At 47.2% G+C, this 24,617-nt stretch overlaps 1 protein-coding gene across 4 annotated transcripts in view; it reads right to left on the reverse strand.

Annotated features, from left to right (window-relative positions):
- Nucleotides 1-24,617, reverse strand: part of pcdh11 (protocadherin 11) — an 893,281-nt gene that overhangs the window by 81,336 nt on the left and 787,328 nt on the right. For 2 of the 4 annotated variants that reach the window (XM_072505210.1, XM_072505208.1), the window contains one exon: nucleotides 15,964-16,065. The exons of 1 other annotated variant lie outside the window; for it this stretch is intronic. In XM_072505210.1, the coding sequence (XP_072361311.1) occupies nucleotides 15,964-16,065 (102 nt within the window). The remainder of the gene's footprint in view (nucleotides 1-15,963; nucleotides 16,066-24,617) is intronic. One more of the 4 variants, XM_072505209.1, reaches the window with a different exon arrangement.

Raw genomic sequence — 24,617 nt, forward strand, 5'->3', positions numbered from 1 at the left:
GCCTCCCAGAGAATCCTAGGATAAATCCCATCAGGTCCCGGGGACTTATCTATTTTCAGCCTGTCCAGAATTGCCAACACCTCTTCCCTACGTACCTCAATGCCATCTATTCTATTAGCCTGGGGCTCAGCATTCTCCTCCACAACATTATCTTTTTCCTGAGTGAATACTGACGAAAAATATTCATTTAGTATCTCGCCTATCTCTTCAGACTCCACACACAATTTTCCATCCCTGTCCTTGACTGGTCCTACTCTTTCCCTAGTCATTCGCTTATTCCTGACATACCTATAGAAAGCTTTTGGGTTTTCCTTGATCCTTCCTGCCATCAATGAACACAAAACGAGTAGTGAACGTAACTGAGGCTTTAATAAACTCAATAGAAAGCATCCTGGCCTCTGATCCCGAACTGGGTCAGAGGCAGAGACCAGCCACCTTTATACCGGACCTGAGGCGAGGCGGAGCCATTGGGCAGTGGTTTACCACATTACATGTAATACAGTAGCCGTTTACCACAATACACATATTATATACTACAGTGGTTTACCACATTCACTCCCTGTTAAAAAAAGAGTCCAGCGGGGCTGAAGTGGACTTAAAGATCATGTCTGTCGGGGGCCTTGACCTTCCGACGTGATCGCCTCCGTCCCGGCTGTGGTGTGGGCACCAGTGTCGAGACCTGCGCGTCTGGGAGCGTGTTGTCCTCTTCTTCGCCCAGTAGTTAATTCGGTGGAGGGGGGGGGGGGGGGGCGGTGTATGGGCGGGGTGGTTGTGAGGGTCGCCGGTGGGCCTGCGGGTGCCAGTTCTTGAAGTAGCTGGGTAGTGGTGGAGGGAAACGGTGTAGGGTCGGGGGTGGTGGTGATGGTTGCCGGGGAACCTGCAGATGCCAATTCCCGGAGGGAGACTGTGTCACCCGTCATGATGTGCCACGTAGGCATATTGTGGATTGGCATGGAGGAGCAGGATCTTCTCGACGAGGGGATTTGATTTATGACATCTCGCATGCTTCCTGAGGAGGATGGGCCCTGGGACTGTCAGCCAGGATGGGAGCGAGACCCCAGAGGTGGACTTTCTGGGGAAGGCAAACATACGTTCGTGAGGGTTCTCGTTGGTGGCAGTGCACAGGAGCAACCAGATTGAGTGGAGCGCATTGAGAGGACCTCCTGCCAGCGGGAGACTGGGAGACTTCTAGACAGTAGGGCCAGGAGGACGGCCTACCAGACCGTTGCGTTCTCCCTCTCCACCTGTCCGTTGCCCTGGGGGTTGTAGCTGGTCGTCCTGCTGGAGGTGATGCCCTTGCTAAGCAGGAACTGACACAACTTGTCACTCATGAAGGAGGAATCCCGATCGCTATGGATGTAGATGGGGAACCCGAACAAGGTGAAAAGACTGTGCAGGGCCTTGATGATGGTGGCAGAGGTCATGTCAGGGCAAGGGATGGCAAAGGGGAATCTTGAGGATTCGTCAACAATGTTGAGGAAGTACACGTTACGGTCAGTGGAGGGGAGGGACCCTTTGAAGTCAATGCTGAGGCGCTCAAAGGGGCAAGAGGCCTTTACCAGGTGCGCCCTGTCTGGTCGATAGAAGTGCGGTTTGCACTCCGCGCACACCTGGCAGTCCCTGGTCACAGTCCTGACCTCCTCAATGGATAAGGCAGGTTGCGAGCCTTGATAAAGTGAAAAAAACGGATGACCCCCGGGTGACAGAGGTCATTGTGGTGGGCCCGAAGTCGGTCTACTTGTGCGCTGGCACATATACCACAGGAGAGGGCATCTGGGGGCTCATTGAACTTCCCAGGTCGATACAAGATATCGTAGTTGTAGGTGGAGAGCTCAATCCTCCCCCATAGAATCTTGTCGTTCTTGATTTTGCCCCACTGTGTATTGTTAAACATGAAGGCAACCGACCGTTGGTCAGTGAGGAGAGTGAATCGCCTGCTGGCCAGGTAATGCCTCCAATGTCGCACAGCTTCTACAATGGCTTGGGCTTCCTTTTCGACGGAGGAGTGTCGAATTTCAGCGGCATGGAGGGTACGGGAGAAGAAAGCCATGGGGCTGCTACCTGGTTGAGGGTAACGGCCAGAGCAAAGTCCGTCGCATCGCTCTCCACCTGGAACGGAATGGACTCGTCCACAGCGTGCATCACGGCTTTGGCAATATCTGCCTTGATGCAGTTGAAGGCCAGGCGGGCTTCAGCCGTCAGGGGAAAAATGGTGGATTTAATAAGTGGACGGGCCTTGTCTGCATAATTGGGGACCCACTGGGCATAGTAAGAGAAGAACCCCAGGCATCTCTTCAGGGCCTGGGGCAGTGGGGGAGGGGGAGTTCCAGGAGGGGGCGCATGCGGTCGGGGTCGGGCCCTAGGACTCCGTTTTCCACAACGTAGCCAAGGATGGTTAGGCGGGTTGTGCAGAAAACGCATTTTTCCTTCTTGTCAATGAGGTTCAGGAGTTTAGCGGTGTGGAGGAAGTGCCGGAGGTTTTCGTCATGGCCCTGCTGGTCATGGCCACAGATGGTGACATCGTCTAAGTACGGGAATGTGGCCTGCAGCCCGTACTGGTCAACTATTCGGTCCATTTCTCATTTGAAGACCGAGACCCCATTGGTGACACCGAAGGGAACCCTGAGGAAGTGGTAGAGGCGGCCATCTGCCTCGAAGGCAGTGTATTGTCGGTCCTCCGGGCGGATAGGTAGCTGGTGGTACGCAGACTTCAAGTCAACTGTGGAGAAGACTCGATACTGCGCAATCTGGTTGACCATGCCAGATATGCGGGGGAGGGGGTACGCATCGAGCTGCGTGTACCGGTTGATGGTCTGACTGTAGGTGATGACCATCTGGTGCTTCTGCCCAGTCTTGACGACCACACCTTGGGCTCTCCAGGAGGTGGTGTTAGCCTCAATGATCCCCTCTCGTAGGAGTTGCTGGACCTCTGACCTGATAAAGGCTCTGTCCCGGGCACTGTATCGTCTGCTCCTAATAGCGACGGGCTTACAGTCTGGGGTGAGGTTAGCGAAGAGCGAGGGTGGGGCGACCTTAAGAGTCGCGAGGCTACAGACGGTGATGGGGAGCAGGGGTCCACCGAACTTTAAAGTAAAGCTTTGGAGGTGGCACTGGAAGTCAAGCCCCTGTAATGGGGCAGCACAGAGATGGGGAAGGGCGTAGAGCTTAATGTTAGTGTACTCAATGCCTTGTACGGTATGGGTCGCGACACAGTACCCCCAGATTTCTACTGAATGTGATCCGGAAGCCAGGGAGATTTTCTGGGTCATGGGTAAAATTGGGAGGGAACAGCGCCTTACCGTATCTGGGTGTATGAAGCTGTCTGTGCTCCCGGAGTCGAAAAGGCAAGCCATCTCATGCCCGTTGATCCGGACGGTTATCGTAGATTTTGTGAGGTGATGAGTCCAGGACTGGGCGTGCGTGATGGAGGCGAGCTTCGGAAGATGATGGGTAGGCCGGTCAGAGGAGGCGGCGGCCAGCGTACGATCGGGTGAACAGGGCTCCCGGGAGGCTGCAAAGTGGTCCCAAGATGGTGGCCCCCATGGGTCGCGCGTGGCGGGTGGCTTCAGAGATGGCATCAAAGATGGCAGCCTCCATGGGTCGCGTGTGGTGGGTGGAGTACAAGATGGCGTCAAAGATGGAGGCCCCCATGGGTCGTGCGTGGCGTGTGAAATCGAAGATGGCGGCGCCCACGGGTCGTACATGGCAGGTGGTGCAGCAGCTGGGGGCGGCCCCCGACAGGCAGCAGGCAGCGCTGCTGAGCCTAGGAGTTTTAGGGAGAGATCGGGCCTGGCAGGCTTTCGCAAAGTGGCCCTTCCTCCCACACCCATTGCAAGTCGCGTTCTGTGCAGGGCAATGTTGTCTGGGATGTTTACCCTGGCAGCAAAAGTAGCACTTCGGGCTTCCGGCGTTGGCGGGCTGCTGCGCGGCACAGGCTTGCGCCGCACTAGAGTCGGATGATGGCGGCACCCACAAGGTCCACGAGGGTGCCGCGTGGTCGGAGGTGTGGGCTTCCATGTTCTGGAAGGCCACCTCCAGCGAGTTTGAGAGCTGCACTGTCTGTGGGAGGCCGAGTGTACCCCCTTCTAGCAATCGCTGGTGGATGTAGTTCGATTTCATGCCTGCGACATAGGCGTCCCTGATCAACAGCTCCGCGTGTTGGGTAGCCGATACCGCCTGGCAGTCACAGTTCCGGCAGAGTACTTGAAAGGCGCGCAGGAATTCTGCTAGTGATTCCCCAGGGCGTTGTCGCCTCGTGGTAAGAAGGTGCCTAGCATACACCTCGTTTACAGATTTTACAAATTGTCCCTTCAGCAGCATTATCGCCTCTGGATAGGAGGGGGCATCCCTGATGAGAAGGAAAACTTGCGGGCTCACCCGTGCGATGAGGATCTGCTTCTTTCCGAGGTCGGCGAAGTCTTCGGTGGAGGATCCGAGGTATGCTTCGAAGCAGCTTAGCCAGTGCTCGAATGTTGCAGTGGTGTCGGCTGCCTGTGGGTCCAGCTCCAGGCGATCAGGCATGAGCGATTAATTCATCTAAGAAGTTTAGTTTATTGAATTGATGTGCCATCAATGAACACAAAACGGGTAGTGAATGTAACTGAGGCTTTAATACACCAAACAGAAAGCCTCCTGGCCTCTGATCCTGAACTGGGTCAGAGGCGGAGACCAGCCACTTTATACCGGTCCCGGGGGGAGGCGGAGCCATCGGGCAGTGGTTACCACATTACATGTAATACAGTAGCCGTTTACCACAATACACATATTATATACTACAGTAGTTTACCACACCCACTGCTCCCTGAAAGCCATCAGGTATCTGCCTGGCTCTCACACATCCCGGCTGCTCACACTTTCGCTTGGGTGGGTAAGCCTCAAGCCTCGACGACCGCTTGAGCTCCTGGCTGGCTGACTGCCTGCTGCTGGGTGCTGGCTTTATCTGGCCTTGCCTCCGTTCTTTGGTTGGCTGCCTGCCTGCCTGCTTGTCCTCCTCAGCCCTGGCCTAGAGATCATGAGTTACTCCCTTGATGGCTGTTGGCCAGCACCTCCTCCTCACCTCGCGAAAGGCTTTGCAGGTTTGCACACCGAAGTTAGGTCGGCGATCTCACTTTTACTTCAGGCTGCCCGCTGGGCCAAATGCCAGAAACTTGGCCGCGGCTTCACTCAATGGAAGTTGAGAAACCTCATACCAATTCAGGAGATCCGTGTCTGAACTATTCTACCACCTCTCAACATCTCGCAAACTGTTTTCCCACTCTTAGGGGGATTCCATTAATCAGAGACCGCTGTTGTTCTGTATTGCCTGCTGATAGGTAGCCCATCAGAAAATTCAGAGGGAGCAGGTTCTGATTGATACTCCCAATGTCACTACTCAGTATGATCCCCCTGCACACCTGTGCCCACTGCCCCTCCCCCCCCCCCGCCCCGCCCCATAGTGGGATATATTCTAAAAACTATCTTGTACATTCAATGGCTCAGGAAAGATGGAAGGTCTTTCATGGATTCCCTACACTGTAGAAGGAGGCCATTCAGCCCATCGAGTCTGCACCGACCCTTCGAAAGACCACCCAACTCGGCCCAATCCCCCGCTCTCTTCCCACAACCCTACCCTAAGGGGCAATGTGGCACAGCCAATCTACCTAGCCTGCACATCTTTGGACTGTGGGAGGAAACTGGAGCACCCGGAGGAAACCCACGCAGACACGGGGGAACATACAAACTCCGCACGGGCAGTCACCAGAGTCAGAATCGAACCGAGCTCCCTGATGCTATGAGGCAACAGTGTTCCACCCTGAATGGAGGAACTATTAAAAAGGTTATGCAGGGAACTGTGTCTAATAAAGTGAGGTTGGTCTCCCTATCATGCAACTGGAGTAGAGTGAGCAGACCCACCTACATTACATAATTATAGGCGAGGTGATGGTAAGAATTGCATAGCTAATCTCAGCATTCCTAGTCTGAGGAAGGGAAAGTTAGCCAAGGGCTCCACTCCTAATTGCAAACTAGTGACTCTTGCGGCAATGTGCACTTGCGAGAACAGAATGAGGCTCTGTGGTGATGCTTCTAAGGATTCAATAAGCTGTTTGATGCTCTCTACTTAAATTCACACATGAATGATAATTGATTGTTTGAGGTGCCCTTTGAATCATTGCTCTTTTTGGACAGAAATTAGATTAAAGTAGGAGAAAATCTACTGAATAAAGTCGCATTTCTGTTTGAAGACTAAATTGTTCATATATTTTCCTACATTACAGCAGCAGTTACTCTTCAAAAGCACTTTGGAATGTGCTCAGGCGGTTAAAAATATTATTTAAGTACATGTCTGTCTTTCCATTTGCTTTCTCCAAATTCCAAATATGCCCTCAAAAAGACATTTCCAATTGTCCCTTTATTTGTACTCTCACACATTTAAAATGTGTTGAATTGATATTATGGGTATGACCTACTGGCCGTGCCCTACTGGAATCGAGACTAGATGTGGGTGGTAGATACCGCGAGTGGCCTCTTCCAGGATTCCTGACGATCATTACGTCTCGTGCGAACTGATGAGATCCTGTGAGATGTTGCGATCTGGATCCCGCCCACAATGGGCAGAACCCAGACTTGCGGAGTTAAGTGAGTTTAAAAATCTCAATTATCTCTGCCGTGCCAGATCTAAACAGATCTCGTTGTGGAGAGCCAGCCGAGCGCCGTTTATCACAGGTCCCCACAAATGGAGACCAGACGAATGTCACTTGTGGTGGGGGGGGGGGGTCTGTTGACCGCGGTGGGGGGTTCGGGAGATTGGGGTGCCACTTTAAAATGGCGCCCGATCTCTTCCTGCACTCACAAGCGGTGCTCCCCGCTGAGGCCCGAGAAACAAATGCCGTTAAATCGCGGGGTCGTACCCGGCGCTACAAGCACCGGTAAAAGCATCACTAATTCTGCCCAGAGTGGACTCTTGCTTTTGGTTAATTGCACCCTATGTCTCTCACAAATGCATATTTTTAATTTTGTAATAATTAACGATTGATTTTTGTTAAATATTTGATTATTATTGCTAAATGTTCACTTTCATACAAAATCTTTCCACCCACCTTCCTCCCTTGTTTTCTTTCTGTGCTCCAGTAAATAAATGAGACTTCCCAAGTGAACATGAAGGGCATACGCAAGGCTGCTCATTTGTGCATGCAAGGAGAATGTGACGGAAAGAGTTCCTTGAATCAATGGCTCAGGTCTACTTGAGGTGCAGTGACGCATTGAGACGGGCAGAGAAGTGAACTTGCATAAAAACTGAAAGTGTTTGAAACTGCACAGTGCATCAATAGAGAAAAACAGACTCAGGGGCAACTGTTCAACAGACTGATTGGCCTGCCACACATTTCTGACATTTACTGTTCTTACTTCTATTTTTCAGCATTCTCACTTTGCTTTTCAACCACCTGCTCACAAAATATGAAATAGTTGTTGCACTATCGAATAGATCCGTTCCACAGAGCTTGTGCTTTGCTGGAACAATTGCAGAACAAGCGCAAAAAGCTGCAATTTAAGCAGATTAGCTAAAACTCTGGCTTCCAGCTGTCGGGTATAGGTCTAGAACAAATCAGAACTGCTCTTAGGCCAGGTTTATATGCAAGTGGATTGATGTGTTTTTCTTAAAATGCTTCGGTCTCAAAGATTTTCAATGTCATTCTAAGATAAACATGAATACCACAGTGTGTATTTTACAAGCTAAAGGTTGGCCATACCAGCTGGCTTCAAAGAATGATGCAGGACAGAAGGAGGTAATTTGGCCCACATTGCTTTTGTCGAGTCCTTTAAAGAACTATTGAATTATTTCCATTCCCTTGACTTTCCCCATAGTACTACAACTTTCTTGGTCCCTTCAAGTATTTATATAATTCACATTTGAAAGTTATTTTTGATTTGCTGGCAGCACGGTGGCGCAGTGGTCAGCACTCTGCATCACGGTGTTGAGGTCCCAGGTTTGATCCCGGCTCTGGGTCACTGTCCGTGTGGAGTTTGTGCGTTCTCCCTGTGTTTGTGTGGGTTTCGCCCCCACAACCCAAAGATGTGCAGATAGGTGGATTGGCCACGCTAAATTGCCCTTTAATTGGTTAAAAATGAATTGGGTACTCTAAATGTATTTTTTTTAAATTATTGAATTGGCTCACACCACTCCTTCAGTCGGTGCATTCCAGATTAGTTAGTTTTTGTAAGATCTTTATCCATGTGTTGCCGTTGGTTCTTTTGCCAATTGCCTTAAATCTGTGCCCTCTTGTTGCTGACACGTCTGCCACTGGAAATATTTGTTCTCATTTACTCGATTAAAACTATTCATGATTTGGAACACCTCTACTAACCTTTGCTGCCTGAAGCAGAATAACCCTGGTTTATCTAGTCTCTTCACATACCTGAAAAGTTTATCCCTGAAACCATTCTAAGAAATGTCCTCTGCACTCTCTCTAGAAAAAAAACTCATATCCTTCCTGAATGGTGATGCCCTGAATTGGACACAATCCTCATGAGGGCAGCCCAATGTGATTTAAGTTCTGGCCAGTGTCAGGCTTTCCACATAATCAAACCGCTTGTCGGGCAGAAATCCTGCACCTGAGAGCTGCCAGCTAATCAGAGGCCAGATACTTCCTCGGACAAGTAGCATGGCTGGCAGATGTTGGTAATGCTCCAAGGTCCATCACTGAATCTCTGGACAAAGGTGAGATGACAGGATATGGTTTGTTGGGAGGTTGCTGCAGGAGAAGAGACTGGGGGTTGGAGGTAAGAGCAAGTGGGATTGGCTTTCAGCATCCCTTTCCAGGATTGGGCACTGAGTGCCTGACAACAAGGGACTCCTCCTCCTCCCTGCACCTGTCCCCTACCATCTGAAGCTGCAGGCAAACCCAACAGGGTTTGCTGGGTGACCTTTGGGAGTTAGGAAAGAGCCATGCAAGTCCCTTCACAGCCCTGAGCCACCACTAAATTCTGATCATTGATATCTAGTGACTCATTTGAAGCCCGTCAAGTTCCCACCTCCATCCTGATTAAGTCTATGGTGGAAAGGCCTGTGGACAACCTTTTTGCCTTGTCAGCAATTAGGGTCCTTAAATAGCCAATTAAGGCCCACTTACGAACTCATCCAGGGATTTCCCTTTTCAAATGCATTCAATAACTGATCAAAGGAGCCAGCAATGGAAGCTGGTTCCGCTGTGAGCTACCAATTGCCTATGCCCTCCCCCGTGACACCCATTACTCACTTATGGCCTGGAATCCAATGATAATCTTGGGCCTCGAGTGAGTGTCATACCAGCAGCAGCCTTTGCCCACCCTAATGTTCAATGGAACTGCCGGTGGCTGATTAGCCATCAGCTTTCGGCGGGTGGGACTTTTGCCCTGCAGTCCTTTATCCCAGGGAAAGGCCCACCACTACCCTGACAAGATTTTGACTTTTGACCCTGATTGTCTCTGAAGATTTCCCCACCACCAACATTAGACTGTCTGGCTTGTAGTTGCCATGGTTATCCCCCTCTATTTTCTTGAACAAGGGTGTAATATTTGCAATGCTCCAAGTGTCTATCACCATGTTGCAGGAAGTTTGGAAGAGTGTAGCCAGAGTCTTCGTTACTTTCTACTGTTAACTTTTCTCGTAACCTCTTCCCATGCAGATTTGGTGAATTTGCTACTTTGAGGCTGCGAACATTCTCAGTGACTTTATTTATTTGTATTTGCAGTATTGTTATGGATTTACGTTTGACTGATTTCATTTCAATGCGCCAAGCATTTGGTCAATGTTGAAATTGTGTGGCAAATATATCATGTAGATTTGATATCAGATGGTTCTCTGATCCCAGTTTAAAATGCAGACCATAAAAAGGGGGTTTTGCCATGTTGTAACTTCGATTGCCTACCTCCCATTTTCATGGGCTTTTGTGAAAAACAGGTGTACAACAACAAATATCCTAATTTAGCACTACTGGTGGGGAAGTTCACTCTGAGGGTGGAATTTGATGACACACTGTGCATAATTACCTGATCACAAATTAGCAGATACAAAATTCTGGACAATGCTCACCTAGCTTCCTGATGCAGATTGCTGACAGGAGGTGCTTCCTATGGTTAACAACTTGCATGCGTATGTAGTAATCCAGCAGTCATGACCTTGAAGGTTAACATTGTTTATTTGTAACTCAAGCAGTAAAGCCACTACCTTGGTGTACAAGAATAAATCCCCAACCCGGGGCTAGCAGATTAGCTGGTCCAGGTTCGGGCCAGTATTTAAAGGGCTAAATTAACCTAGCAGAACGGGCCTCTGCCCGTTACCAGAGAAACTCGTATTCCACAAGCCCCACGACGAATCTATTATTAATCCGCTCGCCCAACCCCTCCCCATACTTCATCGGGCCTATCACAATGTACAACACCTCTGACATAGTTAAAGTTCTCAGAGCATCTTACAGATTCATCGCCAGTCAAAAGATTGACACTGAGCCAAAGGAGGATATATTAGGACATGTGATCAAAGCTTGGTTGAAGCTGTAAGTCTGAAGGGTGTCTTAAAGAAGGAGAAGAGGTGGAGAGTCACATGTGTTTAAGGGGTGAATTCCCAGAGCTTAGGTGCAGTCTACTGAAGGCACAACCACTGATGGTGGGGAAAGGAAGTGGGTTTGTGTGTGTTATAAGTCTTACTTCGTTAGCCCTTACCTCTTGGATTAAACAAATGGACCATTGAAAACTTCCAAAAGGTAACTGGATCTGTGCACGATGTACAGAAAAGAAATGTTTGCAGGACTATGGGGGAAGAGCAGCAAAGTGGGTTTAATTGGTAGTCCTTTCAAAGAGTCAACACACACACAATGAGCTGAATGTGTGCCACGTCATTCTATGACTGGCTGCCAGAGCTAATGCCACCTTTAGACAGATTGTGAGGGCATCTTTGGCTACTGTCCTCCAATTCTCCTTCCTGTTCCCTGGCATAATTTTTTTTTCTTAATACTTTCTGGGATGTGGGGTATCACTGGCAAAACCAGCATTTGTTGCCCATCCCGTCCTGCCCTCGAACTGAGCGACTTGCTAGATCATTTCGGAGAGCAATTAGGAGCCAACATTGCTGAACTTGCCCTGTGGGCAATGCTTTCTCGTCGAGATGTCTTCTCAATTGGTCATGCCAATGCAGTGCACCACCTTGTCACATACTGTTCTATTTTGTCACTATTTGATAAACCTCTTATTCAGAAGATCTATTATGTAGTTTGTGCTGCACGATAAACATTAACTGGTTATGTACATGTAACGGTGTACAGATTTGTTATGACACACTGACATTCCACACCACATCCAAATTTGAATTTCTGATTAATAATTTCCTCAGATACTACCAGCTGTGGTAGGCAATAGAAACATAGAAACATTAAAAAATAGGAGCAGGAGGAGGCCATTCGGCCCTTCGAGCCTGCTCTGCCATTCATTATGATCATGTCTGATCGTTCAACTCAATAGCCTAATATCGCTTTCCCCCCATATCCTTTGATCCTCTTTGCCCTCAGTGCTGTATCCAACTGATTCTTGAAAACACATACAGCAGAATTCTCTATCAGCAGGATCCTCCAGGCCACCGGCAGCGCATCCACGCTCGCATGTTTCCTGACGGTGTGAGGAGGCCACAGTGGGAAACCCCATTGACCGGCTGCAGGAACGAGAATCCCACTGCCGGCGGGGGCACGCCGCACTGGAAAACTCAGCTGGTGGACTGGAGAATCCAGCCCACAATGTTTTGATCTCAACTACTTCCTGTGGTAACGAATTCCACAGGCTGACCACTCTCTGGGTGAAGAAAGTTCTCCTCATCTCTGTCCTAAATGGTCTATCCCATATCCTCAGACTGTGACCCCTGGTTCTGGACATACTCACCATCGGGAACATCCTTCCTGCATCTACCCTGTCTAGTCCTGTTAGAATTTTATAGGTTTCTATGAGATCCCAGGAATATGAAACAATATGAAACTTTCACCACTTGAGAAAGAGGAATAATCTTGCCAGTTTCTTATAATTTCAACTTTAAAGTTGTACTACTCAACTAGAAGAAAATTAAGCAATGTTCTGGAATAAGAAAAATATAGTGGAAGCCAATTTTGAAGGAAGAAATAATTCAATTGGGAGGCTTTATAAAGCCCACTATAGAATATCATCTTCCATACCTGCAGAAGCCTTTAACTAAAGCTCAGAATCACAATTTGGCGAAAAGCTCATAAATCTTCACACCACATTCTTTGCACATTGCCGCATAACCGTTTATGTACCGGCACCAAAGGTGAGGTGGGAGGAAGTTCATGCATAGAACAACCCTGACACAGACCTGTTTACCAGATAGCCTGTTTCTTTGCTGCAAATTTCTATGAGTTCTATAAAATAAAATTGAGTGATTGCATCGGACACCAGCTCAATTGTTAACTGCTGAAACCGCTTGAAGGGATTGACCGCCATCCCCACCCACCCCTTCCCTGCGTTGCCGACAGTATTCGTTCTTCATCGATCTCATTGCAATCGGTTCGCCTTCAAAATATTGATACTAGCAGGTTTGTAGTAGCTCCAGCAGCTCATCAAACCTGAGTGCCAGCGAGAAATGACATATAGAGGATAAACCACATTCTTGAAAACATGACCAGGAGCTGAACAAGTACCAGTTATTGATTCCAACTTTAAAGTTAAAATTATAACAAACTGACAAAGTTATTACTCCTTTTTAAGGCGGTGGTGGAGTGATATTGCCACTGGGCTAGTAAACCAGTGACCCAGAGTAATGCTCTGGGGACCCAGGTTACTGCAGATGGTGAAATTTGAATTCAATAAAAATTTGGAATTAAAAAACTCTAATGATGACCATGAAACCAGTGTCAATTGTTGTAAAAACCCATCTGTTTCATTAATATCCTTCAGGGAAGGAAATCTGCTGTCCTTACCTGGTCTGGCTTACATGTGACTCCAGACCCACAGCAATGTGGTTGACTCTTAAACCCCCCCTTCAAGGGCAATTAGGGATGGGCAATAAATGCTGGCACAGCCAGCGAAGCCCACGTCCCATGAATGAATTTTTAAAAAAGGACTGAAAGTTTCATATTTCTAGGTAACATAGCTTTTCATTGCAGTAATTGGAGCTGAAAATTTGATTGTAATGAAATATTCTGGCGAGACTACTGATCAAGATAGAAAGGGCTCCCGGAGATATTGTCACTATCATTTTAATAGTACTTCAATTTTGACAAAAAAAGGAGATTGACTTTTTGGATTATATTACATTGATTGCGAACAAGTAAGAATTAATTTTAGAATCAAAAAGGCCAGCAGTTTTTTTTAATTAATTAGTGAAAAGTGACATTGATAGAGGATCAACAAGGTAGGAATGTAATGGCTGGCAAAACTATTTCAACACATCTTTAAGTTGAACTGCTGTAAGATGTGAATCTCATATATAAGTCTTCAGATATTTAAAACAACATTGCTGCACGATTTTGCTCAGGATTTCTTATTGATTAGGACCACAGGCTTCTAATCTTGAAGCAACATGTGGTCCTAGTTAGACTTATATGGTTGACTGACAGTTCTAAAGATAAATTAACATAGGGCAATTTAGGGTTTATTATCTCACGATAATTAAAGGGAATTGGAAAGTGATAATTTTTCAAGTTAAGGTTATTTAAGGAAGTGATTAAGAATTAAATTAAAAGTCGTTATGGTGCATTGCAGCTTTATCCAGTAAAAAAAATGCACAAAATGTCATATCTTGCTTAACCAAAGTTAGAGGTTTGGAACACGTTGTCCAAGGAATTGAAAATGCCCCTCGTTCCTTGAAATTATTGCAATGATATCTCTGTTCTTCAGATGGGACTGTGAACAATTATTTTTATTTGGACCCTGACCTGTAACAGTACAACCGAATATTGGTCAAGCCTTCTCATAAAGGCAGAATCCCATATCCTTCTGCTCGAAAGATCACACACTTGATGAGACGGATGATGTTGTCAGAATGCAATATCATAAAGGTTTAATATCCTCTGATCTCTTAAAATAATATTTTGCTTCCTGCTAGTCACAATGAACAAATGGTAGACTGTAATTATTCCTTACACTGCTGCTATTACATTAGTATAATTATTCAAAATCTATTGAAAGCATCAAGGAGGGTATGCACTAGAAAAGGGAATCTTTAAGGAAGCCATTCATTTGTATTTTTTAATATAGGAGAAGGGGAGATACTGGAATAACAGGCTGATTAGTAAATTTATGACAAGAAGCTTAAACCAGAGGAATAAACGCACTGGCAATAGCTAAAGAGATAGTAAAATGATCAAGGCAATAAAAGAATGGCTTCACTGCTCGAGGTTAGTGCCTCTTTCAGACAGTAAACAGATTTGTTGACATGGAAACAACAAGCAAAAGAGAATTTTCCTCTGGTTCTGACAGCTAGAAAGGACACAATATATGGTACTACAAAGTGAAAACAAACTAGAGGAAACAAGTCCAACTACAATCAAAATGTCACAGAAAACTCCTAGAATGCAGCCGGATACAAAACGAGATACAGCGTGACAGCTCCAGCATAATAAATTTCCTTTTCATAAGAGCGACTCCGATAAACTGACAGTGACATTTAATGAGAAGAGCGGGGGGCACTGTTCACTGACACACTATTCCGGTTCAAACCAGAAGGTATTAAGGCACATCAGTCATCATACATGACATAGCTTCAGTCTGCTAGACTTCAGCTCATTTTCACTGCACTTTTGTTTTGCGATTTCACCGACATTCGAACCACTTCAGCTGACATAATTGCAAATGACTCTCACAGAACAGTGAATCGAATCACAGAACAAAAAAGCAACAGACTTCCATGTTTAAAGGCAGGCAGAATATCAGGCTAATCGTCAAACATCTGATGCATCTAAAATCCTGATTCCAATTACAAAGCATACATTTACATTTGTTATCATAAAGAGACAGTTCTTGTTCGAGGAAAGATCTTGGATTTTAAAATTATGATCCATCACTACTTTCTAACACCCACATTCTCAATGACTTTTATGCAAAGGGTCTTAAGTCACTATTGGCAAATAACATAGTTCAATCACTTAATTCCAGTACACAATTCCAATTAGTTTAGTAGATTATAGAAAACCTCCATTCTATTTAAGTACACAAATTTGTGTTAAAGTAGTTCCGGGTTTTCAATGATTCAGCATATACTGTGTCTCTCTCTCAATCTTTTATTCGAGTGGTTGCAAGATTTAAACAGGTTCTGTTACAGAAAGTACATGATGCTTTGCCTAAAGGCTTAAGGACTTTAATAAGATATCACATGCTGGACAGATTCAATCCTTTTTGACATTGTGTCGAACAACCTTGCTAGGCTAAAGGATACTGTCTCTTTAAGTCACCTTAAAATACTCTTCAGCAAGCTCTAAATCTATATATTCAACGCAAACAAGTCTGTGAACATAATAATTCAACTATTTTGGAAGGGGAATGGATGGCGTGTGTCTTGTAACAGCAGATCAGTACCAGGGGCTCAAAATCATTACAGCTTTGAAAAACAGACAGATAAATGGACATATTTTTCCTCTCAATTGGTGCTTACATTCTCATTATTACCACATGTTCTCTTGCTTTATAGTCCTTTTGCTGTATAGCACAGTGCTTTATCTTAGATTATCTAATTCAGTACTTCAGTTTTATCATTTTAGATTTTTAATTACCATCAGATTCAGTTTGTGCACTTATTACTTTAGCGCTCTTCATTGTAAAAAATTTCACACTTCCAATTTGCTTTTCCTAATTAATCATCAATCTGTGAAGCAAGTTAAGAGTACATTCAAAAAGAGCTGCAATTCCTATAGGTGGCCAAGATTTCTGATCCCCTGGTTTAATCACAACTGCCTGAAATCATTGCAAATGTTACCGTGATAAGTACGTGCACAGGAATGACATCATACATACCCCTTAGAGGAGGGTTCACGTTTGATTCCACATTCAGGTGGACGCTGCGATGTTCTGTGGAACCAGGACAACGAAATGAACTTTCAGAGATACACATACCCCCTAATAATAATAATAATACAAACACTGAGAATAGTAACAACAATCTGCCAACAGATTACAAATAGCAGGTAGGGTGACTACAGGCCCATCTGAACAGCCGGACGACTGAATGTGAGCTCATTGCTATCGATGAAAGACAAATCTTTTTCCATGAGTGATAAAAATCACAATACTGTTACCAGAATGGCTGGCAACATTTAATGCTGACATTTCTAGTTAATATGATTGGAAGCTCGAATAACAGTGAATTTCTCAACGGGTCCTTCTGTTTCACGAATACTGAACCCAGAGCTCAAACTTGGATTGTAAAGCATCAAGAAGGGGATATTCCCATTGACAGAGGGGCCTGTTTCACACCCACAAATTCACATACAATGCACATCTTACTAATGCATTACTTTGACATTCACAACGAGTGGATGAAAACTGAGCCAAGACAAGGTAAAACACAAAATGGGTCATCACCGAACAGATATATTATCTGCGTTCAAACAGGAAATTTTATTGCAGAAGCTTGAATTCCCTTGTTATTATAAGTATCTTATATAGTCAATGCCAACACTGTCCCTCACAATAGTCGCCCACCAAAAGTGGTTTTCCAGTACAATAATTTGTGGGGCACAGAATCTCCTGCAAAGTTCTGGTAATTGTGTTATAGGTATACAGGATTTTGAATACTTGGATATAATGATTCCACTAGAGGATCCATTGCATCCAAAAATGGAACAGAATAGAGTGTTGGCATTAATATAAAGTCTACAAACAGGACAGTGCGTATTTCCAATAAAAACTCATTCTCTGTTTTACCTTGGCCTGATTCATGGTTCTGGTATTAACACAGCTCTTCAGGAATCACTACATGTTTTAAAGCCAATGTTCTGATCACAGGGTATCTGCTGACAATAGTTGATGTCCAGCTAGCCTCAAGGATCCCCTCCTATGAATGATTTATTTGAATAATCTTTGTAAATTACAGAGCTGTTTCTCAAGATGAACGTATATTACTTGGTACATATAAAAGTTAAAAAAGATTTCTGAAAAAGATTTTTGGATATGATAAACGGGTGTACAAAAGGGGCAAAGGAATCTTATACTTGTCCAAAATATGAGATTTCCTTTGGCGTTTGAAATTAATAATTCACATAGAAAATTAATTTGATAAAGTGAGTTTCTGCGGTCTGAAACAGCAGAATAGGAGAGGGAAAGGAAACAGCAGGGGAAGAGTAGACATGCAACAAAGGGGGGGAAAGGGGACACACAGGGATAGCTCCTCTAATGACTTATTGGTTACTCGCCCTGTATAAAACTGAACTGTAAAGAACCCTAATCATGACATTTATTCTGTGCTAAGTCTACTGATCTCAGATGGGGCAGCAGAAAGAACACAGCAATAAGCCTCAATGCCCAGTTACTGTGGGAGAAAAAAGAGAATTCAATCACCGTTTCTATGCTGCAAAGTGCATCTGTGTAAAAGGTATGTGTGGATAGGATTGTCCATGGGTGTGCTGTCCTCAGCCCCCAGTCCAATCTTCATTCCTCATATCATGAATTTAAAAAATGAATGTTTGGGTGAGGTATTGGAGAGGTACCAGCACATATTGGAATTACAGCCCAGCATAAGTCAGCATCTTCAGGTGAGGAGGGCAGGATATTTAAAAAAAGGTCAAGAAATAAAACAAGATTTAAAGCAAAGAGAGTATGAGCAGAAATAAACAACTAGAATGGAACCGGCAAGTTAGAAACATTCACCCATGAACTATTGCTGAAAGAAGATACATGCTTTTCATCTTGCCCTCATCAGGACAGATGCAAGAATGCCAAATTATAAACAGGGCAACAATTTATACTGCATGAGAAAATGGGATTATTGACTGGCAAGTCACCTCTGGTCAGTTGAGGCATTGCCATGAAGAATGCACACCAGAAATCTGGGGTGGGAATGTCCAAACCTCTGCCGGGTCGGACAATCCCCGAGGGGCAGCGCGAATCCCGCCGCCCCGACTGCCGTATTCTCCAGTGCCGTTTTTCAGGCGGGGCGGGGTTTACGCCATGCCGGTAGGGGGCCGGATCAGATACAGAAGGTTTTCCAATTATTACAAGATTCCATTTCACTGATAGGTTTTCAATCATTGATTTCTCAAATTGGGTGACACACACTTTTTACAAAAGAAAGAGAGGGAGAGAATGTAACTTTTCAGCCTGTTTCCTTTGCTGAAACATTCTTGGCGCTCTCTCTGTCATTTGCAATCTCTCTGCAGTGGCTGCCAATCTAGCCTGTTATATTTCACCCATTGTGAATTTTCCAGGCGTTTTGGGTGTGTCTGTTTGTGGTGTCATTGTTTCACTCACCAGTACTTTGCATTTCAATGTCTCTTCGCTAGACAGTGATGCGTTTCAATGGATCTTTGAATTATAGGAAACAACTCTTTCTTCACGCTGTCTAGCTGCTCCCTATCCACCCTGTCCATGCCCCACATAATCTTATACACCTCGATCAGGTCACCCCTCAGTCTTCTCTGCTCCAATGAAAACAATCCAAGCCTTCAAACCTCGCTTCATAACTTAAATGTTCCATCCCTGGCAACATCCCTCTCGGACGTTCCCAGGTAAGTATTTGCATGGATACTGCCCAGAAGTGCTAACTTCCTCCGGGCGATGGCCCTGTACTGGGAACCATTCAAAAATGTAATTGAAATCACAAACTTTGGAGGGGTCTGCCAGGGTTACACCAATAGTTACCTGAAAAAAGTGAAAAGAATTAAAACCGCTTCTAACTTCTGGAAACTATTGTAAACACTCAGGTGAAGACCCACAGGGTTATCCCCAAACTCCCGACTAACATCTGCCCCCCAGGTATTCCCCCATCCCCAAGAATTTCCCTTGGACACAATTGGACACATTGCCTCCCTGACCTGACCCATGTGTCCGACCGGACTGGAGACGAAGCCCCCCCCCCCCACCAAGCCCAGAGGCCTAACCCATCATGCCCGCCTCAAGTTTTGAATCCACACTCCCCAGTTGCAAACCCTTACCGCCACCATCCTAGACCTCTGACCCCCTGACCACACTTCACCACCACGATCCCCCCCCCCAACATGCCCCCCCATCCCCTCCCCCCTGCAGCCACCAATCTCCACCCTGCATCACATGCCGGCACCCATACAGGCCGCCATGGCCAGGAGCCACTGACACCACCAGGTACCCACACCCTGGCTGCATGCGTCAGACTATTTAACACTGTGCGATTTCTGTTTCCAACCCCTGGGTGCGGGGAAAGACTGGAGGGGGACCGCCGGCCCTGGGCCCTGAATTTCAGCAGAGCCCTGGACATGGCTGGCGGACCCGAAGAAAGGGTAATCGCCGGGGTGGAGGTTGGCATCGGGCGAGGAAGTGAGAACCCGCTGGGTTGCAGTTCCCCATGGCACGTGTGTCACCCCTCCCCCACCACCACCACCCTCACACCCACCCCACCCATTCAACTCCCTCACACCCACACCACCCCCATACCCACACCAACCTCAAACCCCTGCTCCACCGCCACCATCACCCCTACTCCCCCCCCTCCCAAACACACCCCCACCACCCCCACAACCCCCCAGATCACAATCTAATCATGCGTCTTGCCTTGTGTCTTGCAGGAGCTGCTGGTAATAAAGCGGGCACTTCTGGTGTCCCCTGACTCGAGCCACAGCCACTGCCAGAAACCAGTTGCCGACCAGTGGCAAGGACGATACCGACAAGGACGGGAGTCATCGGCCAGAATCCCAGGACACCCTGGAGCTTGAATCAGGGGATGACACAGGTTTCCTGTTTCAGCTGCCTCCAACAGCCTCCACCATCCCAGAGACACTCACCTTGGTTGGGCACTTTAGTGAAGAGGCTCCTGGAGCACTCTCTGGCACACACCACACACATGCTCCGGTACAGCAGGTGAAAGTAGGAACCCAGGGACTCGCTGCCGTCCAGACATGTTTCGGGTTTCTGGAATGGACAGTCTCGTCGATTGTGGAGATGTGGTCACAGAGCCAGGGACAATATGAGGGGTTGCCAGCGAGCATCCTGCACATGCAGGTGCAGTTGGACGAGTGCAACGGCATGCAGGAGCAGGAGGTGGTGCTGGACATGCGTGCTACCCAGGCCAAGATGCACGGGTGGCGTCCGCGATGGAGACTTTGCGGGGGGTGGGGCGATGGGGAAGGGTTCCGGTCATGGATCAACCTTTCCAAGGCCTGAGGCACTCTGTGCAAGTGGTGGTCGAGGCCCAGGACACGTCTGCTCACTCACCTGCAGCCATGTGCCATGGCCACCTGGACATTGCAGCACGTATCTGCACATATGTTTTTGCATTAAACACCTGGGCACAATATTACCTGGCTCGGAGCTCTGTCAGATGGGTGTGAGGGGTGGGCTATTCTGGGCTGGCCACAGAGAGGGCATGGGCCAGCGGGGCGTGGAGAATGGGCAGACGTTAGGGATGGTCTTGGCCCAGGGACAGCAGTTTAGCGAGCGCTCACCGCTCCGGTGTCCCCCCCCCCCACTGTCACGCATCACCCGGTGCACCACTCCCATTCCCTCCACCCCCTCACCGTCCCACATCACCACTTCCGCCACCCCAGGAATTCGATGGGACCGTGTGATGGAATGGTCAGCTCATATGCAGGGATCACCCAGGTGGACGGTGGAAAGTGCTACCATGGACAGGAGTCAGATGTTGTCAAACGATGCGAAGCAACAGAGCGCATCGCAGAGCAGGTTGTCATCATCCTCCAGCCAATGGACCATACCCGCTGTTACTGCCAACCCAGGGCCTGCACCCCATAGTGTGTCACGGTTACAGGAGGGGGGCTGACTGAGCCCTTCAGAGTGGTCTAGGCACCTAATCATTTTTATTAGTGTCAGACGTAGGCTTACATTAACACTGCAATGAAGTTAGTGTGAAAATCCCCTAGTTGCCATACTACGGCGCCTGTTCGGGTACACTGAGGGAGAATTCAGAATGTCCAATTCACCTAACAAGCATATATTCAGGACATGTGGGTGGAAACCAGAGCACCCAGAGGAAACCCATGCAGCAACGGGGAGAATGTGCAGATTCCGCGCAGACAGTTACCCAAGACGGCAATCGAACCCAAGTCCCTGATGCTGTGAAGCAATAGTGCTAACCACCATGCTACCATGCCGCACCATCCCCGCACCCCTGGCCCCGTCGGTGTCTGGCACCATGGGGGCCTCTTGCCCTGGCATCTGTTCCTGCTGCCAGGGATACAGTTCAGCAGTACGCTCCACGGCCTCCACCCGGAGCCCTCCTGTAGGGGCTACTGAGTTGCCCTTGGGTGGGCCATATAATGCCCTACCGGTGGGTAGTAGCTGGGTGGAGGGCTGGTCAGGTGGAGGGTGGGGTGGGGGCATCCATATGGCCAGTGTCCCTGTGCAGAACCAGGGCCAAGATGGGTGGTCAGTGGTGTGTGGAGCAGGATGACTGCCGTGCAGGCCGTGCAATGGCAGTTTATGCCTGGACACTGCCTCCAGCCCTCACAGGCCCCCCCCACCCCAGGAAGTACCAGGATTGGCAGACCACGGGCACACATCTGCATGTCCTACCTCCTCGACATCCAAAGATGTGTAGGTTAGGTGAATTGGCCATGCTAAATTGCCCTTAGTGTCCAAAAAGGTTAGGTGGGGTTACTGCGTTACGGGGATAGGGTGGAGATGTGGGCTTAGATAGTGTGCTCTTTCCAAGGGCCAGTGCAGACTCGATGGGCCGAATGGCCTCATTCTGCACTGTAAATTCTATGGTTCTATGATTTTCTCTCTTCCTCATCAGTCATGGTGCCTGTTTCTCAAGTGAACTTCGCTGTCGGGATTTCCCCAGGCGGAGGCGGAGGATCGCGCAGGCCCTGGAGAAGAGCGGGTCAGGCCAGTTAATAATATGCAAACGCCGTTTACTGTATGTGCAGACTGGAAAGCATTGACATCGCTGTTGAGGCACCGGAGAATTGCGATTTGGCGTGAACCCAGCACTCGCCACGTTCCAGCATCTAAACCGATTCTCTGCCCCATCACCTTTCCCGATTTCGGCATTGGCTGACGGAGAATCCCGCCCCATAGTTGTGGCTCAATGGGAGCATTGTCGCCTCTGGGACAAGAGGTTATCAGTTTAAGTTCCTCTTCAGAGACTCCAGTCCAAAATCCAATCTGACACTTCAGTGCAGTATTCAGGGAATGTAGCATTGTACGAATTGCTGTTTCTTGGATAACACCATAATCTGAGACCACGCCTGCCCTTTCAGATGGATGTAGAAGATTCCTTGGCACTATCTAAATAAGAAAAACTCCCCCTGGTCACTATTTGTCCTTCAAATAAAATCACTGACACAGATTATCTGGTTATTATGTTGTTGCCATTTGTGAAACCTTGCTGTGTTCAATGCTCAAACAGGCTTTGCATTTCTTTACATTAAAACAATGTCTGCACTTCAAAAGTATTTCTTTTTGAAATCAATTTCAATTCAGAGGCAATTTAACGTGGTCAATCCACCTGCGCTGCACATCTTTGGGTTGTGGGACTGAGATCCACGCAGACACGGGGAGAATGTGCAAACTCCACACGGACAGTGACCCGGGGCTGGGATCGACCTGGGTCCTCGGCACCAGCAGTGCTAACCACTGCGCCATCGTGTCGCCCTGTATTTCATGGACTATAGTGTGCTTTCAAGAACCTTGAGGTCGTGAAAGGTGCATTAATCTCAGTTTATAGCCTCTTCCTCGTGCCTCTGTGAAGGGCCCTGGAATGTTTGTTTATGTTAAAGGTAAAGATATTGATAGAAATGTAAAATACAAATGGCACAGAACCACAGAAATGCTGTGATGTGGTGCCAAGAAAATGGCCTTTGCTCCATGTGAGAAGAGCCTGCTATCCTCTCTAATAATGACAGCGTACCTTCTCCCGTGCCACTCACTCTTCCATACTCTTGTCTGTGCTACAGATTGCACCAGCCCATGCTGTAGCTGTACACTGCAATTGAGCCCTCAAGGCCAAGAGCTGCTCATGCTCATCCACCAAGCTCATTAGAACTGTCTCAGTAGTCGATCAGCTGCCATCCCCTCCCAAGCTGTAACCACTTGGGAAACATATGGAGGAGCATTCAGAAATCAGTGAAGAAATTATAAACGTAAGTGGCTGCACAATGGTGATTCTTAATTATTTCTCCTAACTATTCCACACAGATGGAATTGAGTTGTTGGATGTATCTGCTTTTCTCTGCATTTAGATTTGGTGGCTTTATTGAGAGTGAAGAGAGGGCAAAAATCCATAACATTGGACTCATGGAAGGTAATCAGGTAGTTGCAGTGAGCATGGAGGTGAAGAGGATTGCAGGATTGTTAATGTATTAGGAATTGGAGGGCAGGTTTTCTGGCCTTTGAAGTGCTGTTTTCTGAGAGCTGAAGGAACTAGCGGCACTGATACTCAGTGACATTGCTGTTTATCTCAACCATATGTTGCTCCTCCTCCTGCTGTCTGGGTGGTGTGAAGAGTTGGTCCATCATCATGACACAATTATGGAAGAGGCAGTAGACAACCAAACGTTGGCATACCCTTTCTGGGCTCTACTACAAAAGCTCATACTGAATGGTTCAGTCAGCAGAAGCATTGCCTGAGCACGATAACTGTTGGCTGGTGGCAAGGTTAGCTCTTTTTGTGGGCTAACCCTGCAGCTGGTCCTGGGTTCCTGATAGAAGTCACGACTTGAAGTCTACCACAGCACCCAACAGTCAGCCCTAAACCTGATGGCCTGGAATAGAGGCAACATAGAGGACTGGCCCAGAAATAGTGCATCATGGCTGTTGCCAGGTCACTGGACACATATCTGCATGATGCATTGTCAAGTGGGTCACAAACAAGTTTGAGGGAATGGAATATTCTCTACTGAGAAATATGTCAGGATAGGGAACACGAGAGGCAAAGCAAAATCAATCTGTGGCACCATACCCCTCAATGAAACCAGCCACGCAGGTGTAGCCTAATGTTCTGTTGTCACACTTTGCCCTGATCATAGAGGATGAAATGTTGCTGTTCCTCACACAGAGAACCTTGATGATTTTCTCTGACACAACAGGTGAGCAGCCAAGATAACACCTCTGATAGAACCTGCCAGAGCCCAACAGGAACCTCGTGCAGAAAGGTTAACACACATGTTGATTTTGATAATCACATTCATTTCTGCTGGTTCAAGGTTTGAGATGTGCCTGCAGCAGGTTCTACACCTTGGTGACAGAGACCTTTGTGAAGTAAGGCCACCTGAGACATTACTTATAAGTGAAGTTAAGATAGAAGATGCTGATTACTTGTTGTGGCTATGGCTGTATGGCTTCCTAAGCAGTGCCCTGAACCCCCTCCTCCCTCTTCTTAAATTTGAGACAGATAGAGTTTTGTTAATTAAAGATATTAGGGAATATGGGCCAAAGACAGGGATATGGAGTTAGGCCACAGATCAGCCATGATCTTAAATGGCAGGACAAGCTGGAGGGACTGAATGGACAACTACAGGTCC

This window comes from Scyliorhinus torazame, chromosome 5, assembly GCF_047496885.1.
Source record: "Scyliorhinus torazame isolate Kashiwa2021f chromosome 5, sScyTor2.1, whole genome shotgun sequence".
In the NCBI taxonomy this organism is placed as follows: domain Eukaryota; kingdom Metazoa; phylum Chordata; class Chondrichthyes; order Carcharhiniformes; family Scyliorhinidae; genus Scyliorhinus; species Scyliorhinus torazame.